This window comes from Vicia villosa, unplaced genomic scaffold (assembly GCF_029867415.1).
Source record: "Vicia villosa cultivar HV-30 ecotype Madison, WI unplaced genomic scaffold, Vvil1.0 ctg.001104F_1_1, whole genome shotgun sequence".
NCBI classification, from domain to species: Eukaryota; Viridiplantae; Streptophyta; class Magnoliopsida; order Fabales; family Fabaceae; genus Vicia; species Vicia villosa.
The window spans coordinates 314161-333854 of record NW_026705481.1 but is presented as its reverse complement, the minus strand read 5'-3'; the positions used below and the strand labels follow the sequence as shown (position 1 = coordinate 333854).

Sequence of the window (19694 nt, the reverse complement as noted above, 5' to 3'; positions counted from 1 at the left end):
ATTTCCAATACACCTTTTCCAATTTTACCCTCTAATTATTATAAAGTTCACCATTCTCAATACATGATAAGGATACTATAATAAAAATAATATTATCTTTCTTAATTTTTTACACTTTCTTTAATCTGTGTAAAATGGTGGGTTGAGTCACTCATTATGGGACGGAGGAAGTAGTTTATTATACTCTGTCTTTTTCATCTTCTAAAAAACTAGTCTTCTCATATAAATTATATTGGTCATTTTATATTTAAGCTTCTTTTTTTTTTTTTTTTTGAAATTTTCTTTGAAAAAAAACCTTTTACATTTCATACAAATTATATTGGTCATTTTATATTTAAGCTTCTTTTGTACTCCATACATCAGTTCAACAATTTCACCGTCCAACCAACCACTTTCCATGTCTAACTAGTGCCTTCCTTTTTACTCATCCGTTGTCTTCTCTTTCACCATAACTCACAATCACAATATCTTTCATTTTTTGTTAAAAATGAAATGTATTGATATTATGTTTATGTGAAAACGAAGGAAATTAACGTGATAACATTTTATTGTTAAAATAAAAGATATTTGTATGGATGCTATGTGATATTAACTTCTTGAGTCTTTAAAAGAAGTTGAAAAATACTTTTTTTTTTCAAAAAAAATATTATCCATGAATATCTGTAAATATTCGAGGATACCTTAAAACCCATAGTTTATCCGTTTAGTGGATACCGAACAAATATGAAAAAGATATGTATATCATATTATCCAACGAAGCGGACGCAGATATCATATTATCCATCCCATGAATATCCATTTACATTCCTAGGTATAGAGTCTCACTCACAGTACAAGCAACCAGAATATCCAAACCATAAGTTTTTTTTAATTTTTTTAAAAACAAAATATCATAAAAGCTTAAAAAGAAATGCCGATTTAATACTATTGAATTTGACGAGCCTCACAATTGAAGGTCTCACTCTAACCCATTCAAAATTTTGATTTTCTTAGTAACGCGGTAGAGATTTCTATTTTTAACTAACACTTTCCACTTTAATTTATAATATTTCAACATGAAACTTAATTCTTTTAGTCGGGACTGTCTTTTCACAAAATTGACAACATTAAAACAAAAACGTGTTTTCTTCTAATATTCTTTTGCCTAAAACAAGCACCACACTAATATAATTTTTCTTACATCAACCACAAGATTTTAACATTCTTTAACCCTTCCTCAAACTGGTTTTCATAAAAAAAATTGGAAGCAATAAAAGTGATTAATCTTTGTAATAAAGAACTAGTGCTAAATCATATAACCTATTCAATACAAGTATGACTCTAGTCTATACCGGTTCAATGTTCAGTCAAGTTTTAATTACCTTGGTCGTAACAGATGAGACCAGAATATAATCTAGTGGAATATGCCTACAACAACAAAATATATACGCTAATTCACTATGAAACAAATTCTTAAGCCTAACAATAACATGTAAATGTTTTTTTTTTTTTTTGATAAGGCATGTAAATGTTTAATACCTACAAAATGGTGGGAAAATCTAAGTCTGTCTTTGGAGTTATCAGTCTTGAAATGAAAGCACCAGAAACTTGTTTTGTCTTTTATCCAATGATCATGACAAATTTTTGCCTCGAATATCCCGATTAATGTACAAGATAGATGCTGCATTCTGTCATACCCCAAATTTGTCCTACCCTTTAATTTCTAACTGGCTTTAGCTTCGCATTTCATCTGCATACCTCCACTAGGTCATTTAACACATCATGCATCATTAATCACTAATTGGCATCGGGACCAAGGATCACTGAATTAAGGATCAAGAATCAGAATTTACTTCCTTATAATTGCATCCATCAAAACAAACATCCAAGGTAGTAGGATCAAGGGTCTTGTTGAGTAACAGTTCTCTATTGCTATCTATAATACAAGAAGTTGGGTTTTTCTACTCCTCTGTTGGATGCTATTGGACAAGATCTCATTATCTTCATAAATCAGGGCTCTGTTAGTGTCCACTTGTGGGGCGAATTGTATAGGTCAATTAATGTCTGCTTGGAATTCTCAGTGAAGGATATGGGCTATTGTGGAGATCATTAAGGTAATCAAGCGGCTTCGTTCAAATTGGTGCACAAAAAGGATGGATTAAATTTGTTGAAGGTTTGGTAGATCGGTTCGAGTTCGAGATTTAAACTCAAAATAACAAATGATGGAAAATTCAAATTTTATTTGAATATAAGACAAGAACCATCATTCAAGTACTCATCCAAATCCAAATCCACACACTTCAAATATATATTACAAGCCAAAGTCATAAAACCACTACATTTCAAGCCATTTCAATTCAAAGCCTTGTTTATTACAGAATGCCATACCAAAATACAAGTCGTATCCGAGTACATGTCCTCACATTACAACCCATAAATTCACAAATTTACACAAAAAAAACTAATTCCTCCCCATTCCTTCAATTCATCCCTCATGCTGCTGCTTCCATTTCTTGTATTCCTTCACCTTTTAGCTCCTGGCCAAACCATGTTCAAATACCAACCTGCAACATCCAATTCACATCACATACACATTTCACATACACTCAATAAAAACAAGGACACAATCCATACAATTCACCAAGCCAAAATGAACCATACCATTCAATAAAAACTCGAGTAATCCAAGCCATCTTCCTAATCATTGCAGCCCTATTTAATTCAAAATCAGCACCAAGACTATCCAAAAAGGGGGTTGAACATCAAGCTTAACATAACCGACATCTAGCTCCTAATAACAATTCACCAACAGTTTTACTTCAATTTCTACCAATGCTAACCATAGCTTAACAGAAAATCCGAAAAGAAGACGGTTGCCAATACCTGTACTGCATTCCAATCAGAGGCAACTTTCGTTCATCTCGTGGAAGCTCGCATGAACCAAATCTTTCACTTACTCAAGATATCGCAGCACATCCAAGATCGAGAATCCGCCATCATTAACACCATCAAATCAGCCCTGCATCAAAGTTCACAACCAACACACATTCATATTAACTCAAGCCAAAAAATACTAACAGAAAAGGCAAATACTGATTCAAGAAAATTATCAACACTGTCCAATCCCTAACAATTTCCCACCTTCCAAACCTATAACAGAAAAAACAGAGTAGTGATTGACTTCTAGAAATACTCATCAGACCTGCACATTCCATTAATAAACTCAACCAGTTTTGCACTCAGTTTTGCATACACACAAATAGATACATTCAGCCCTATACCTCACATAACAGACACTAAACCATAATTCATAAATGATCTCACCCATAATCAATTTCCATCTCATCCTATTCCTCAAAACCTAAAAGATCCATTTCAATGGTCCCCACTATCAGTAACTGATAACAGAAATCCCAACAACCAGTTCCTAGGCTGACAAATGTATCTGAGCTTTGTTTTATTTCAAAAATACAAATACAATTCATAACAGTTTCATATACACATCCATCCAAAGAAAAATTCAAGAAACAGTGGTACAGAAAATATATAAAAGCAATTCACATCATGTAGATGCATCCCAAGTCAGACCGAAACAGATCGATTGGCTCAAAATGCAAGGCACACATTAAACATCAAACCTATCCAACTAACCTTCAGTTTTCACTCAAGTTCCCAGGTTTCCTAACTGTCCAAACTCTAAACAATCTCATAACTAACTTTTCCACTAACAGTTACCAACAATCAAATATCCTAACCACATAACTACCTCTAACAGTTATAACAACCAAAAACAGAATTTAACTAACTTCCTCTCCCTCAAATCACTCTTAATCCTCATTCTCAATCTCCAACTAACCTAACAGAATCTAAACCGACTTTTCTAACCACCTGTAGCAACTTTTAACTGACTATAACCAATAACAGAAAACAGCTCCTAACCAATTTCTATAACAGTCCAAACTACCTAACAGAATGCTAACTAACTTCTACAACCTGCATAACAGAAAAAACAGAATCAACTAACAATAACCGCATTGCCAGCTCAGCTTCAATCACCGCCCTTCAATTCATAACCAACCTCATTCAATCCAATGGCTCAGATTCTCCCTCTGCCACCTATATAGTCTCTCTGAACCATTCATTCTTACAGGCCATTTTCACACACCATAACATTCTCCACCACTTCATCACCTTTCATCCACGACATCACTCTCTCTCAAATTCTCTCTCGACCTTCACCATCACCTTCATTTCCCTCACACTCACAAAACGCTCACCTCCATTGTTGAGCAGAGCTTCAACCTCTGAAGCTTTGCTACAACAGAGCTAGACCTCACTCCTCACCTTCATCGAATTTATCTCTGTACTCAACAACTCATCAGCGACAACAATTCGCCCTCTCACGAATTCTCAATCAGAAGTTCATAAAGAATCAAAAAAAGCAAAAGAAATAGAAGGTAGAAGAAGAAGAGATAGAGGAATCCGAAGGAGGAAGAAGAGGATTTTACCTGAATCATCAGCGGCTCCTTCGTCTCCGCGTCGACTCCGATTGAAGGTTTCTACTCCGTGAGAACTTCGATTTCCATCTTGCGCCAACTACGATTGGAAGCTCCTCCGGAATTCATTTGATCCTTCTCTCGCTGAAATTCCAGGTTTCTCTTCATTTAGTTTTGATTTTGAATGATTTTAGAACGTTGTGGATTAGATGTGGTAATTTGGGATTTAAGCTAATCGCTGAGTTGCGAGATGGAAGAGGTGAGCATAAGTTTGGGGTGGTAGGGTTATCACGGCGGCGAGAGGGTCGATCGGAGGATTAATGGCCGCCGTCGCGAGGTTAAGGGAGAAGGAGGTATGAGGAAGGGATCGGGATAGTCACTACTGAACCCTAAATCCCCTTTCCTTTAACTATTTTCAGTTTTATTTCTAATTCCTTTTACTTGAAAGCAATATGATGAATCCGGATCAATCTAACCTTGGGCCATGAATGAAAATTCTTACTCACACCCCCCTTTGGCCCGTTCACACTCCTTTTGGCATACAAGAAATCACACAATAAACATTGGGCCTCATTTGCCATTCTTCACCCCCTGACTCCATTTTATTTTCATATTAGAATTTAGATCTTCAACACGGTTCTCTCTTATTATTTTTTCTTAGTAATAAAAACACAATACTCATACATTTTGGTTAGATTTTTAGGTAATAATTGTAATAAAAACCATCCTTTTGATTAGATTTTAGGTAATTGTTGACGCATAAAATCAATAAAACTTGTTAGATTTTTAAGTCACTTTTAGGTTATTTTTGACATTTAAGTTCTTTCACAAAGACTCATAAAATAGTGGTATTTTTTAGGTCAATTTTGCATTTATGTTTGAATTGCTTTTGTACCATTTATATGTTGATTTCTATATGACTTTTTGTGTGACTTTGTTACTTGACTTTGGCCATATTTTTGGCCTAGTTTAGATTCCTTTTGTACATAAATAGGAATTAGAACAACTTAGACTAGAATTTAGGGATAGTTCCCTTCTTTCATTCTTTTCTTTTCAATCTTAAAATACTTAATAAAAATCGATGAAGATCATACCGTTGCTTTATTTCATGGTAGAAAAGAAATGATTGAGGCGTAGGCCTCGATGTATGTTCTTTCCTACCTAGCGGAGAAGAAATGATTGAGGTGTGAAGCCTCGGTGTATTTCTTAACCGTTATTTAGAGAAACGATTGTGGCGTAGGCCTCGATGTGCATTCTCTAAATATTCACAAAAGAACTCCTTTTTGTATCTCTTTTACCTAGCGGAGAAGAAATGATTGAGGTGTGAGGCCTCGATGTATTTCTTAACCGCCATTTAGAGAAACGATTGTGGCGTAGGCCTCGATGTGCGTTCTCTAAATAGGCAAAACAAAACTCTTTTTGGTATGATCTAAGTCACAAAGTTAAAATCCCCATAAAAAACACCAACCAAAAACACTTCAAAAAACCTAATAAATGTTTAGATTTAAAACAAAGTAAGGAAGTGGTGCGAAGCCTTGTAGTAGGTTCTTGTCACCATGGAATTACCCTAAAAGACACAAACCAATCTCTCTTTTTCTTCTTTCTAAGGGCATGTTATCTCCGCTCTATTGCATCCTAGGCGATCCCTTATGCAAGAGCGCGAGCGTTAGCGCCGCCCAACTAAAAAACACAAAACAAACAGAAAATCTTTAGCCGAGCTACGGTAACTCTGATTCCTGAAAAGGATACGTAGGCAGCGGGGTAGGGCCCGTGCGAGTACAATTCTTTCTTTTCCCTACATTTTGCATTCATTTCGCATTTAGACATAGACATAGTACACACCCTTTAGATAGAAACAAACATAGGTGGATACCATCGAGTACGATGGGCGCGAGGGGTGCTAATACCTTCCCCTTGCGTAACCGACTCCCGTACCTTGATTCTCTGGTCGCAAGACCCTGTTCCTTCCTTTGTTAGGTTTTCTGATATTCCTTTCCCTTATGGGATAAATATATTGGTGGCGACTCTTTTCATTTTTCGCGAGCGTGCGACACATTCATATATTATAAGAATAAGGATTTTATTGTAAAAAGCTATATTAGGCCCCAATTACTATAATCAAAACATAAACATGGTATGTAAATATGTTCTGATATGATTCATTATTAGTACATTCTGTTATACACTTATATATGATAGTACTTTAACATTAATTCATATCTCGCAGGCTATTAAAATAGGAAATGGAAAATGGCATGGTTCAATTAGTGGCATAATTTGTGCACCAATTGACAAAGTTTGGACCATAGTTTCTCAAACTAAGAACCTTCCACAATGGATGCCAATGGTGGAAAGATGCACTACCTTAGCTGGAGATGAAGACGAACCAGGCTATGTTAGGTTAGTTTCCGGTTTCATGTTTCCTCAACAAGATGGAGAAAGGTCATGGATCAAAGAGAGGTTGGTGTCAAAGGACTCTTCATCACATAGCTATGTTTATAGAATGGAAGCAAGTAATGTTGGTTTGGATGGATCTGTAAACACACTAAAACTAGTTGATTATGGAGATGAATCAACTCTTATTCAATGGTCGTTCGAGATTAATCCTCTAGAAGATGTATCTGAGAATAATTTAGTGGATTATCTAGGATTTCTCTATAAATCTTGCATTAATAAAATTGAAGGTGCTGTAGAAGCTGCATCAAGAAATGTTCTACCATCATAGTTAACATCATTTTATTCAAACCTCAAGCTTCTTTGCAATTCATGTATATATGTAAAGTTGACTCTCTGTTATATTATTACATCTTGTTTCACCATTAATTTTTCTGTTTTTTTCTTTCTTTCTACCATATCTGTGCACAAATGGCTATGTAATGAGTTTTGTTGTTAACATTAAAAAGAAGAAAGATGTTACATCATTTTCAACCATATTGTTTTGATTCATAATTTAATTCAATACAAGAAAACAGTTAGAGACGTTAACCCCGCCTCCATTACAAAATTATGACTTAATTAACTTCTTTAGCAGTGTTAACAATTCAACCTCTTCAATTTTAAGCTACTAATTTTATTGGAAAGATATAATATGTTTTTACAATGCGAAAAATGTGAGTTTTGATTTTGGCCTAATAAGGTGAGTTTAGTGAAGTAAAAAGGCAGCAAATTAGAAAATTCAAATTGAAAAAGATAAGACATTTGAATCATTTTGGTGCCATTTGATGGTACAGAATCTTTATTAAAACATGATTTGACAGGTAAATCAATCTCCTAGCAGTGTATATTTGAAGAATAACACTTCAAATTTACACATACAGAAAGATATAGTCAAGAAAAATGCTATTGATAATGAGAAAAACAAGTATTTGTTAGCTGAGCTGTATTTTTCCATTCACTGAAAATGAAAATATTAGCACTGGTTTACATTGAACACGGCAGATAAGGACAACATTGTGTAGCATGCAAGAAACCTTGGTATAGTTTTTCAAAATGTGCATAGCTAGCATTTTTTAGTAGTCACCTACCATACGTAAAACGACACAGCATCACAAATTATTCCATTATATAATGTTAATATGCTTGGTCTTGCATAATTATTATTCAAACAAGAGGAGATTAATAACTTGAATAGAATGGAGCCACACTTTCTAGCGATTTTTATGATAGCTCTTTCATTTCCACACTTTGTTCAATCCTCGGTGCGTCATTACAATTTTAGTGTAAGTACACTTCTTATTCTCAACTTTGCAGGCTCATTTAAATCGAAATATGACAGTAAAGGTTGGCATTAAAACATTATCAAAATAACAGTTCATATGCTACTGACAAAAAGGATAGGGTAGACATTAAAAATGGGTCTATGATGTAATAAGTCAGAGTCAGGCTTAACGTTTTCGAACGACATTGCAAACCTTAACGTAGCCTATTACCACTCCTAAATTCTTATGTGAGTAGATAAGGCTGAATAAACTCTAAACAAGTTTTTTCAAAGAACTCGTTATCATAATACCGTGTTTTTATCAAAATATGGGAAAACAAAACATTTCATGCTGCTGAATGCATACAGGTGGTATTGAAGAATGAAACAAAGCTTTGTTCAACAAAATCTTTTGTCACGGTAAATGGAAAATTCCCAGGGCCAACTTTGTATGCAAGAGAGGATGACACTCTAATAGTAAAGGTCACTAACCATGTTAAACATGAAGTTACAATCCATTGGTGAGATTTTCTTCTTTTAACTGACAAAATAATTGACAGTGAAGTATTTTGACCTATGTAGTACTGACACTTCTGATTGAAGGTGTGTCAGGTGTCAGACACGCGTTTGGTCACCGTTAGTGTTGTGTCTTCACTCATAGATTTTCATTTGATTAATCATTCTTGGATGTAATCACAGGCATGGAATCAAACAGCTTTGGACTTGTTGGTCTGATGGGCCAGCATATGTCACACAATGCCCTATTAAGACAGGACAAAGCTTTGTCTACAACTTTACCCTCACAGGTCAAAGAGGCACACTTCTATGGCATGCACATATCACTTGGCTAAGGGCCACAGTGCATGGTGCTATTGTCATTTTGCCTAAAAGAGGCATTCCTTATCCATTTCCTAAACCTGACAAAGAAAAGATAATCATTCTAGGTAAGTTTTAGCAATTTGCAAAGTAGCAATTATTTCATAAACTTTAGCAATTAGAAGTTGTGCACTATGTTCCTTTTGTTAACCTTGATTTGTATGAGTTATAGGTGAATGGTGGAAATCAGATGTTGAAGCAGTGGTTAATCAGGCCACAAATTCTGGTCTGCCACCAAATATTTCAGATGCTCATACCATCAACGGTTATCCAGGACCGGCTCCCGGTTGCATTTCCCAGGGTATTTATTGTGATCCTTGATATTGCACAGAATTAGAGTCAAACGCTCAAATTGCTGTCACAGACCTTGTTGAGACCGTTCTCGAAATATTGACCTTTATCGACTTTTGCAGGTTACACTCTACACGTTGAAAGCGGCAAGACCTATCTCCTACGCATCATAAACGCAGCTTTGAACGACGAACTATTCTTCAAAATCGCAGACCATAAACTAACAGTTGTTGAAGCAGATGCATCATATCTCAAACCTTTCGAAACAGACACAATATTTCTAAGTCCAGGTCAAACCACAAACGTTCTTCTAACCGCTAACAAACTTTTCGGCAAATACTTAATAGCAACAACTCCTTTCATGGACGCACCAATCGGCTTTGACAATCTTTCTTCAACTGCTACACTTCACTACAAAGGAACACCGCCTTATACCAAAACAATCTTAACAAACATTCCTCCCCTTAATGCAACTCCAATAACAAAAACCTTCACAGATTCTCTCAGAAGCATTAACTCAAACACCTACCCTACAAAAGTTTCATCAACCATTGATCACTCCCTTCTATTTGCTATAACAGTTGGGCTTAACCCATGTGATAAATGCACCAATGGCAACAAGCTTGTATCTGCTATTAACAACATTACATTTCTCATGCCTACTATATCACTTCTTCAAGCACATTACTACAATATCAAAGGAGTTTTCACAGACGATTTTCCTGCGAATCCGCCTATGGTTTTCGATTACACCGGAACAAATCAACCTGATAATCTTCATACCGAGAACGGTACAAGAGTTTACAGACTGAATTTCAATTCAAGTGTTGAAGTTGTTCTTCAAGGCACTGCAATGATGGCACCGGAAAATCATCCGTTTCATTTGCATGGCTATAATTTCTTTGTTGTTGGACAAGGTTTAGGAAATTTTGACCCTGATAAGGATCCTCTAGGGTTTAATCTTGTTGATCCAGTTGAAAGAAACACATTGTCAGTGCCAAATAATGGTTGGGTTGCAATCAGATTCAGAGCAGATAATCCAGGTAACAAAATAATCATTTTTTTCTTTTATTAGGTTTTAGGAAACCGTCGCGTTCACGATTTCAGTTGTAGTGATGTTGATTGCGATCGTCTGGTGTGAATTAACCATAATTTGTTATTTAATATAAAAACAGTGATAACGATATTGATATCTGCATATGTCAAAACCGTTTTGTCATGACCATTTTGGCGATCACGAACCGTTTTTAGAGTCCTTTCTAACTATTAAATTTTTGTTTACTTTTTGACCATGTGTTGTGTGTGAATTGTGAAGGTGTTTGGTTTCTGCATTGCCATTTAGAAGTGCATACAACATGGGGACTTAAGATGGCATTTATAGTAGACAATGGGAGAGGTTTCAATGAGTCTATACTTCCACCACCAAAAGATCTTCCAAAGTGCTAGGGTTTCTGATGCAGAAGAAACTATATGCAATAGATAGATGATTTCAGAGCATGTTTGGGAGATATTAAATTGTTTAATTTGTATTTGTAGTAGAAAGCAATAAAAAAAAATTGTTGCACAAAGCAATGCAATTTGGGTTGTTTGTATTTTGAAGTTTAGGATAAGATAGGTGATTTTTGTGTTGATTGATGTTTGTATTTTGAAGTTTAGGATAAGATAGGTGATTTTTGTGTTGATTGAACTTTATGAGTTTGAATTTTCAGTTACTACAATGTGTGTGGTTGCCTAAGAATGCCATAAATATGGGGGAAGAAAAAAGTTATCGCGCCAGATAGGGGTCGAACCTACGACCTTCTGCTTAGGAAAGCAACGCTCTATCCACTGAGCTACAGGCGCTTGGTTGTTAGTCATTTCCTTCATTGTTTAATTATTATCATAAAAGAATTCACATGCAAATCAAAACATGGTTATCTTCAAGCATCAAATTTCCATATCATCTCACTAGCTTTTGTTTAAAGTATATAAAAAAAAGAATCTTTATAATTTCATTCACATCATGGTCTCCAAAAGTATTTATGATAATTTAAACATTTCAAAATCATGTAGTGTTATTCATCAATTGATAGTTTGTAAATGTAAAAGATGATAATGTGTACTTGTACACCCAAAAAAGCTACTTATAGATACTATTACAAAAAGTCTTATTTTACAATCAAACAAGTAATTTACATTGTTCAGTCATATATGGTCCATCACAATTGATATTTATCTAAGATTGTAAAAACTTGTTATCATCAATAAGTGTTAAATTATGCTTCCAAGTTGTAAAATATTACTTTTACTATTTATCATTCGAGGATCATATTTACAGATTTATAAATATTTTTAAAGATAGATAACCAAATTAACATTCAAAATGACAATCTCTCATTTCACCCATGAAATTTCCCACGCACCATGTATATTTTTAAAAATACTTCCTAATTTCGAAAGTGTATTTCAGGAAACACTCTTTTTATTTAACGTTGTTTAAACGGTTCCGTAGATACACATACGAAACAATTCAATACACCTCCGAAAACGGAGGGACAAAAATGAAATTTCGCCAACTAACTAAAAGTATTATGGGGTGCATTGAGATATTGTCAATATAATTTATTTAAAACTAAAATTAAGTTGATTGCCTTAGTTTCGCTAAAATAAAACTCAAAGTTGTATCACTATTTGTAGTTGATTGCAAGAAACTAACTGTTGTTTAAGTGGTATCACTAAGGGGTTAGGTTCTTGCAATGGGGAACTAAAATTCAAATTTCGGCCGAAAGAAATACCTACATTTAATTCTAGTACACATCCAATGTGATTATTTACGCTAAATAAAAACTTTTATTTGATATTTTAAATAAAACAAAAATCTTAAAAAATTAATCGAAGTAAGTCTCATTACACGACCATGCAATAAACATAAAATTTAAATAAGCTAATTGAGAAATATCAACTTTGTGAAACATTCAAGGAAAAAATTTAACATATACAACTTTCATAAGTGCTCTCCTGTGGGTTTGCACTGGAAAAATGTTTCAAATTTTAACAATGAAAGACGTTGTCTCTTATAAGTAGAATGATTATCTGTATTTCTATGGTTGAGATGATGACTTCATAAATAACGATGCAATAATAATACAAAGAGAAATAAAATCTCAATAGTCTATTTCGTTAATTATGTCCGTCTTTTCTGTGATTATCATCTCCTTATATAGTAGCTATGATCCATTCTGTACTCGAGACCCATCAAAAGTAGGGATGGCAATTTGACCCATCCCCAGTGGGTACCCACAAAAATACCCATAATAGGTAGGGTAAAAACCCACATAAATGGGTACGGGCACGGGCTCGGGTAATTACCCACTTAAATAAGTGGGTATGGGTGCGGGTATGGGCAACTTAGTACCCAACCCGCCCCATACCCGCACAACATATATATTTATATATTTTGAATTATATTATTATATTCAAATAAATGTCTATCAATTTTCAAAAATACATCGATGTTAAACCATTACATATGTAACATAAGTGTTCGTTTATTTCATAAGTTAACAATAAGTTTTTTGAAAACATTTAAATGTTACTAAAAACTTAAAATGATATGATATTTTATAGTTGATATATTTATTTTTTATTAGAAATGCGAGTAACGGGTACGGGCATGGGTACTTACATACCCAGAGGACACGGGTACGGGTGCTAAAGTTGCTACCCAAACGGGTATGGGCTCGGGTACGGGGATTTTTTCTAACCGTGGGTATGGGGATGGGTACTAAAGTACCCTACCCATACCCTGCCCATTGCCATCCCTAATCAAAAGTCATTTAAAGTGGCTGTTACTAATTACGGTGGTATCTTAATGCTAATTGAAATCATACTTTATTAGTAATTGGAATTCAAATTTATTGCTAGATTTTGGACCATAATGTTATCAATTAGCCATACATATCTTATCTATTGTATCCTAATCAAAATATTCCCTCCATGTTAGTTTTGGATTGACACAATCAGATTGATCCATCGATTGACTCAACATGACCTTGTTTTGTTGAGCGAGCTTTAATTTGGGGCGTGCTTTGTTGGCTCAGGGCTACAATCCTACACCTACTTTTGACGAACCGACCAAATAGGTCAAACATGTACACATTCTCCCAAGCATGAGTTGTATTGGGACAAAATGCTTTCAAGAGTCCTAACAAGAGGTCAAACATTTAAATAGTCCATTAAGCATGCATGATCCATGTAGGGGAGAAATGATTTCCTGACTCCTTACGGGAGGTTATACATTTACACAGTTTTCTAAGTATGAGCCGCGTAGGGGTGAGATGTTTTTTTGAGACCGGTTAACAATTCTCTGATGTGCCTTAACAAACAATTCCTCTTGGGCTAACTTGCTCTAGTGATGACCTTTGACTGTGACCGACTTATGTATGTTGGTTGCCTAACCTCCTCTCTTATTGTTGGTTCCCTAACCTCCTCTCTTATTGTTTCACTTTTACTAGTTGTAGCCTCTTTACACTAGCTGTAATGATTTCCAAATGTCTTGGAAATATTAGCAACTTCATGGCATATCCATACTTCCCGCAACCTTGGAGAATAGCTTTAAATACAAGCGTCCTTTTTTGTGCCACAAAAACTCTTTAAATAGGCTCCCGATTTTTCATTTTTCTAATATCTTCACTTTATCTTGTATGTTTGTAGCAAGCACCTTCTACCATGTATCTCTTTATTTCCTTGTGATTTTCATTTTTGAACTCTTATTCATGAGTGTGACTCATCTAAGAGGGTCATAGAGCCCAAAACAATGTTGAAAGTTGTGAGTTGATCCCAATGATCGAGGAGCTTAAAATGGGGTACATGTCATTGTTCTATGTTGTGTACGGATTTGTGTAGAAAATATCGTCAAATAATTTTGATGATGATAATTTCTCAAATGATGTATGATGACATCTGATCAAAGAAAGAGACATTTCAAGTGACAACTGTTAAACAGTTTTGATCACGACAATTTTTCAAAGGTTTCTAATAATAACATCAAAACACATGTTAAAGCACAAATCACTAACATACTTCCACCTTATACTTGAGATTTTGGGAAGGCCAAAGATACAACAACAATTGTGACTTTCTTTTTTTAAATTCATCTTAAAATTTTTCAAAAACTTCAAACTTCAAACTTTTTTTTATAACTATTAACTATTAAAACCTCACAACGTCTATTGTACTTATGTAATATAATCATTCAAAGAATATCAACTCGAATATTATTATGTTTGGATTGACTTTTGAATGGGTCAAAAACAATTTTAGAGGTGTAAAATTGATTCTAGAGTGATTTATTCTAAAGTGGAATTGATTTTTATCTCCAGAACTGGTTTTCTAAACTCAATTATATTAAAACCAATTCTAACAAAAAAAAATCAATTCTAACAAATTCAATTATATGAAAATCAATTATGCCCATCGTCAATTTAAATTCACACTATATCATGTTGTGTTGTCCACCAATAAAACATACTCTCAAGGAACAAAATAAGCACCTATGTGACAAGTATTGAAACTTAGAAGCATATTGGCTAAGTACCTCAAATATGAGTTAAAGCTTTACTTCTATAAAAAAGTTGATGTTGAATGTCATAGACATATCTTTCAGGTTAAGAGAAATAGAGAAAAATTACATTGAAAAAGCTAACAAATTTAAAATTAACTTTTTCAATTATTTTATTGATAATCCATTACATTCAAAAGGTATCTATTTATAATATTGTAATCCATTAACTAATCACTATCTAGATCTTCTAAATAGTAGTGACTCATCACTAAATGATTCATTACATTGAACACTTTATAAATAAAAATATTCATATATTTAATACCTTAAAATTTGAGTGAAAATATAGAATCTAACTCATTTATATGATTGCTATTAGCTCGAACCCAATCTAATAGGTTTCAATAAATTCTTTTTCTCTTCTCATGAAATATACAATTGGAGTAAAAGAATATATGAGGGAGAACAAAGTTAATTTTGTAATATTAGTTTTCTAATAAGGGATAAGAAAATCTAAAAAAATTCTTATATCAAAGAACACATAATCTCAAAATTGTCTATAATAAAGAATAGATGTGATATTTTTTTCTTATTATTAATCTTTCCTTTTATTTTGGATATTTATTCTTCTCTTTATTTTTCTAAAAAAGAAGAATAACAAGACAACCCACCAAATTAAGGTTAATTTGATACTTGCACGACATAACCATCACACCTTAAGATGAGTATGTGAATATAATAAACTCATACTTTACCTCAAAAAAGTTTGTGTATATTTTACTATTATTTTTGTTCCATATCCTTATTTAAACTCTTCTTAATACTATAATCAATTAAGGACAAAACTTTGTCGTTAGTTTTAGCCTTATAGTTACAATCTAGCACCTACTACTACCTAGTGTCACACTCTAATCTCAACCTTATTATCATCTAAACACACCCAAAAAAAAACCATAATCAAATCCTTCTCCTTCTACTTCTACTCTCTCAAACTCAATACTAAGTTTTGTATATCTATACATGTATATATAATATATGTAACTATATGTTTGTAATGCAATGATTCCTTCCTCATGAAGAAACGACAAAGTGAAAATAGTTATATCAATCTTTTTTCTTTCTTTGATTGAAAAGAATCTCTCTTTTTTATCTATTGGATCTTCTTAGCTTTTTTCACCCTCTTCATCTTTCTTGTATGTTCTTATATTTATGATTCTCATCTTTTTTTAGTCTCACTTAATTATGATCACACTCACTCACACATTAAAATTTTAGCACACCATGGTCTTGATTAAGATTCTATATGATTCTAAAAGGTTTGATTTTGATAGATTCTCATCTTTATCTTAATCTTCACAAGTAAAAGATTCTTAGTAGTTCAATCAAATCTCTATAATTTCTTCTTTTTTTTTTAGTATTATTATTTGTGATTGAAGCTATGGATTTGGAAACCCTTTATTCTCCTTATTTTATGATGGATCCAAGTTGGTTTGTTGAAGAGAGTCATAACACAGAATGGAGTAGAGAAGATAACAAGAAATTTGAAAGTGCTCTTGCTATATATGATAATGATACACCAGATAGATGGTTCAAGATTGCTGAGATGATTCCTGGTAAGACTGTTTTTGATGTGATTAAACAGTATAGGGAATTGGAAGAAGATGTGAGTGAAATCGAAGCTGGTAATGTTCCGATTCCGGGCTATCTTGCCTCTTCTTTCACTTTTGAAGTTGTGGAAAATCAAAACTATGATGGAAATAGAAGAAGACATGGAAGTGTTAGAGGTTCTGATCATGAGAGGAAGAAAGGGGTTCCTTGGACCGAAGAAGAACACAGGTGAGTTTCATCGATCTTCAATCTTGAATCTATAATTGTTTCTTTATTTTTCTATTTTTTAGATTCTAGAGCAAGAAAATATTTTTAAAAATTAAAATAATTGGAGAAATTAGAGATGAAAAAAATAAAATTGGTCGTTAAATTTGACGTCTCTAACTCTTAGCGACAAAATTAGAGACGGATTTTGTATATTTATGACGCTATTTCAACTCTCTTTATTAATATTGATATTGAAATTTAGCCAATATATAATGTATTCTTTATTCACTCAAGATTAGTGAGATATGCCGATTTTAATCACAATCACAATCACGATCTTTGAGATTGCGAAAAATCAAAATCACATGCGTCTGATGAAGACTAAATTGTGATTGCGTTACTTTTATAAAGACATGTCAAAAACTTTGATGCCGCGGCTCTTTAAATGATATAACTTATCATGAATTCGGATAAGTGAATTCAATTTTACTTATCCGAATTACTAGTTATTGATTTTACTCTACATCTATATGACTGCTATTTGATTTGTTTCAATTTCGATTCTATAAACTACAGACGTTTTCTGATGGGACTTCTAAAGTACGGAAAAGGCGATTGGAGAAACATCTCTCGCAATTTCGTCGTGACAAAGACTCCGACGCAAGTAGCAAGTCATGCACAAAAGTACTACATAAGGCAAAAGGTTTCTTCTGGAGGAAAAGATAAAAGAAGACCAAGCATTCATGATATAACAACTCTTAGTCTCACAGAAACTTCTTCTGCATCATCAGATAAGAACAAACAAAAAATGTGCTGGAGTAGTAATAGTCACTACAATGATGGATCACTTCAAGGGCAAGATCTATATGATTGCTCTTTTCATGAATCTTATGCTAAGATGAAAATCCCCGGTTTCGCGACGGCTTCTAGAGACTTCAACAAAGGAGCTGTTTTTGGTATTCATGCACTTTAAATGTTGATGACATGAAGCTACTTGGTTCATGAACATCATGAACCTTAAAAGCAGACTCCAATAATGTATCAATCTTTAAATCTGAATTTGGAATAGACTTCTTTTGATGTTTTTTTTTCTCACTTTGTCTTTTAACTATAATAGTGATTATGTCTATATATGATTGTGATTATGTCTATCTTTTCAAGGACCAATTTGTATCATATGATATGATGTCCATTGAAGCATACTAAGTCTCAAAAGCAATATATGACAAATATCACTAATAATTAAATTCTATGATTATTAAATTAAACACGTAATTTACTTATAATAAAAAACCGCTATTTAAATTTGAATTCTCTACTACCAAAATTTTAGTAATCATAGATTACAGTTGTTACATAAAGATCACATGATTTATATTTTATATTTGAATTAGTAAAGTCAATATACGAATTGTTTGATCTTCATCCAACCGTCAAAATTCCACGATGAATTGTGACAAAAAAGTTTACTGACCGAATAGAATCGTATTCTAACAACCTAATTACGCCTTTAATATTCAAAGCAACCCTTAAATTTGCTAGTTTATTATATCAACCCTTAAGTTAGGTCCAAAGAATAAAAAATAATAAACCTCAAATTCAAAATAGGCTTATTAGATATTCCAAAATTGAAAGAAAAAAAATGAAAATATAAGCACTTCCACTAAAACATATATATGTTGAGAAGCCAGGTCATTTACTCATGATGCTGACTCATATAAGCACTTCCACTGAAAATTCTGAGAAGCATATATTACAGTAACGTTTTTTTCTATGTCATTGAAAATGTTATTAATCATTTGTTTGCTTTGTGAGTGCAATAAGGCCAAGTTGACCATGTTTGTTTGTTTTTTTTAAAAATCAGAATCACTTTTTTAAGTAGAATCTGAGTTTGCATTCCACTTAATTAGAATCACATGCTTCATTGGGTCAGAAAAAATTGGCAGATTCACGTAAGCATATGCCAATATGGTTCACACAATATAAGATTTTTAATTTCTTTTATCAATATCTGATTCTCAACCAATCCAACTTTGTCCTTTGATATTTTATTTTTGCATTTTTTGAATTAGCTTTTGTGTGGTGGCAGCACTGTTGCGTCAGCTAGTGATTTTTCTTTTACTCTTTATTAGTCTTGTGAAGCATCATGCTTTATTTTGATTCTTTGTTTTACTAGACAGCTCAATAGAATGTTGCATATGCAATGTGGACAATTTTGTTTATGTGAATTGTGAAACACTATTAGTAGGAATAAAGAATGCAAATTGACCACTTTCTAAATGTTAAGTGTTCTTTGATATGGAGAAGACTACAATGTGCATATTGATTTATTTATTAATGGTTTGATCAATGTTACTCATTTAATATTTTAAAACGATGGTTGGTCCTCATGGAGGGCGAGAAATGGTTTGATATTCAACAATAAAGTTTGTTTTTTATTGGACATTATTTGGGACATTAAAGCAGTAGTTTGGAAATAGTCTTTTATTGAGGATATTTCTTATGTCAAATATAACTTTTATGAATTTTGCAAAGATCCTTTGTTGTATTTAGGTTAAGTTTTATTTGGATAGCAATATTTCTGGTCTCCTTAATGTTGGACCGATTTTTTGTATTGGGCTTGAGTACCTCTGGTATTCCAGTTTGATTAATATATTTCTGACTTTCCAAAAAAAATTAAGAATAAAAATAAAAAAATGAAACTATAAGCAAACTCAGAACATCTAGGTTAATAGCATAAAACAAAAAAATTGATGTATGAGAATGTTGTTGGAGTTAACACCAGAAAACCTTCATTGGAGCACAAGATGAAAATGAAAGAATTACAGAGGAAAAGAGAGACAAATTGTAACTAACTTTCTATCTCGAAAATGTGAAAACGGAATTCTGTTACAAATGCAACTATCAATGGATTTATATACTAACATCCAAATGTAAATGCTAACCAAATTAAATTCAAATGCAAACTAAACTCTAATGCAAATGAAACTAAAGTTAT

At 33.2% G+C, this 19694-nt stretch overlaps 3 protein-coding genes and 1 long non-coding RNA gene across 4 annotated transcripts; 3 read left to right on the top strand and 1 right to left on the bottom strand.

Annotated features, from left to right (window-relative positions):
- Nucleotides 1-1747: 1747 nt before the first annotated feature.
- Nucleotides 1748-4894, bottom strand: LOC131633291 (uncharacterized). Its single transcript, XR_009293279.1, has 4 exons — nucleotides 4488-4894; nucleotides 2863-2998; nucleotides 2641-2770; nucleotides 1748-2543 (listed from the first exon to the last, which is right to left on the bottom strand). It is a non-coding gene; the product is annotated as an uncharacterized LOC131633291 (long non-coding RNA).
- A 497-nt stretch (nucleotides 4895-5391) lies between these two features.
- LOC131633301 (uncharacterized) lies at nucleotides 5392-7215 on the top strand. Its single transcript, XM_058904014.1, has 2 exons — nucleotides 5392-5411; nucleotides 6675-7215. The coding sequence occupies exons 1-2, from the start codon at nucleotides 5392-5394 to the stop codon at nucleotides 7198-7200; spliced, it is 546 nt and encodes a 181-aa protein (XP_058759997.1). The 3' UTR covers nucleotides 7201-7215.
- An 857-nt stretch (nucleotides 7216-8072) lies between these two features.
- On the top strand, nucleotides 8073-11251 carry LOC131633289 (laccase-4-like). The gene is made up of 6 exons (XM_058904002.1): nucleotides 8073-8194; nucleotides 8542-8693; nucleotides 8872-9116; nucleotides 9221-9349; nucleotides 9462-10382; nucleotides 10655-11251. The coding sequence occupies exons 1-6, from the start codon at nucleotides 8108-8110 to the stop codon at nucleotides 10783-10785; spliced, it is 1665 nt and encodes a 554-aa protein (XP_058759985.1). The 5' UTR covers nucleotides 8073-8107; the 3' UTR covers nucleotides 10786-11251.
- A 4473-nt stretch (nucleotides 11252-15724) lies between these two features.
- On the top strand, nucleotides 15725-17791 carry LOC131633282 (transcription factor DIVARICATA-like). Its single transcript, XM_058903996.1, has 2 exons — nucleotides 15725-16717; nucleotides 17273-17791. The coding sequence occupies exons 1-2, from the start codon at nucleotides 16320-16322 to the stop codon at nucleotides 17667-17669; spliced, it is 795 nt and encodes a 264-aa protein (XP_058759979.1). The 5' UTR covers nucleotides 15725-16319; the 3' UTR covers nucleotides 17670-17791.
- The last annotated feature ends 1903 nt before the right edge of the window (nucleotides 17792-19694 follow it).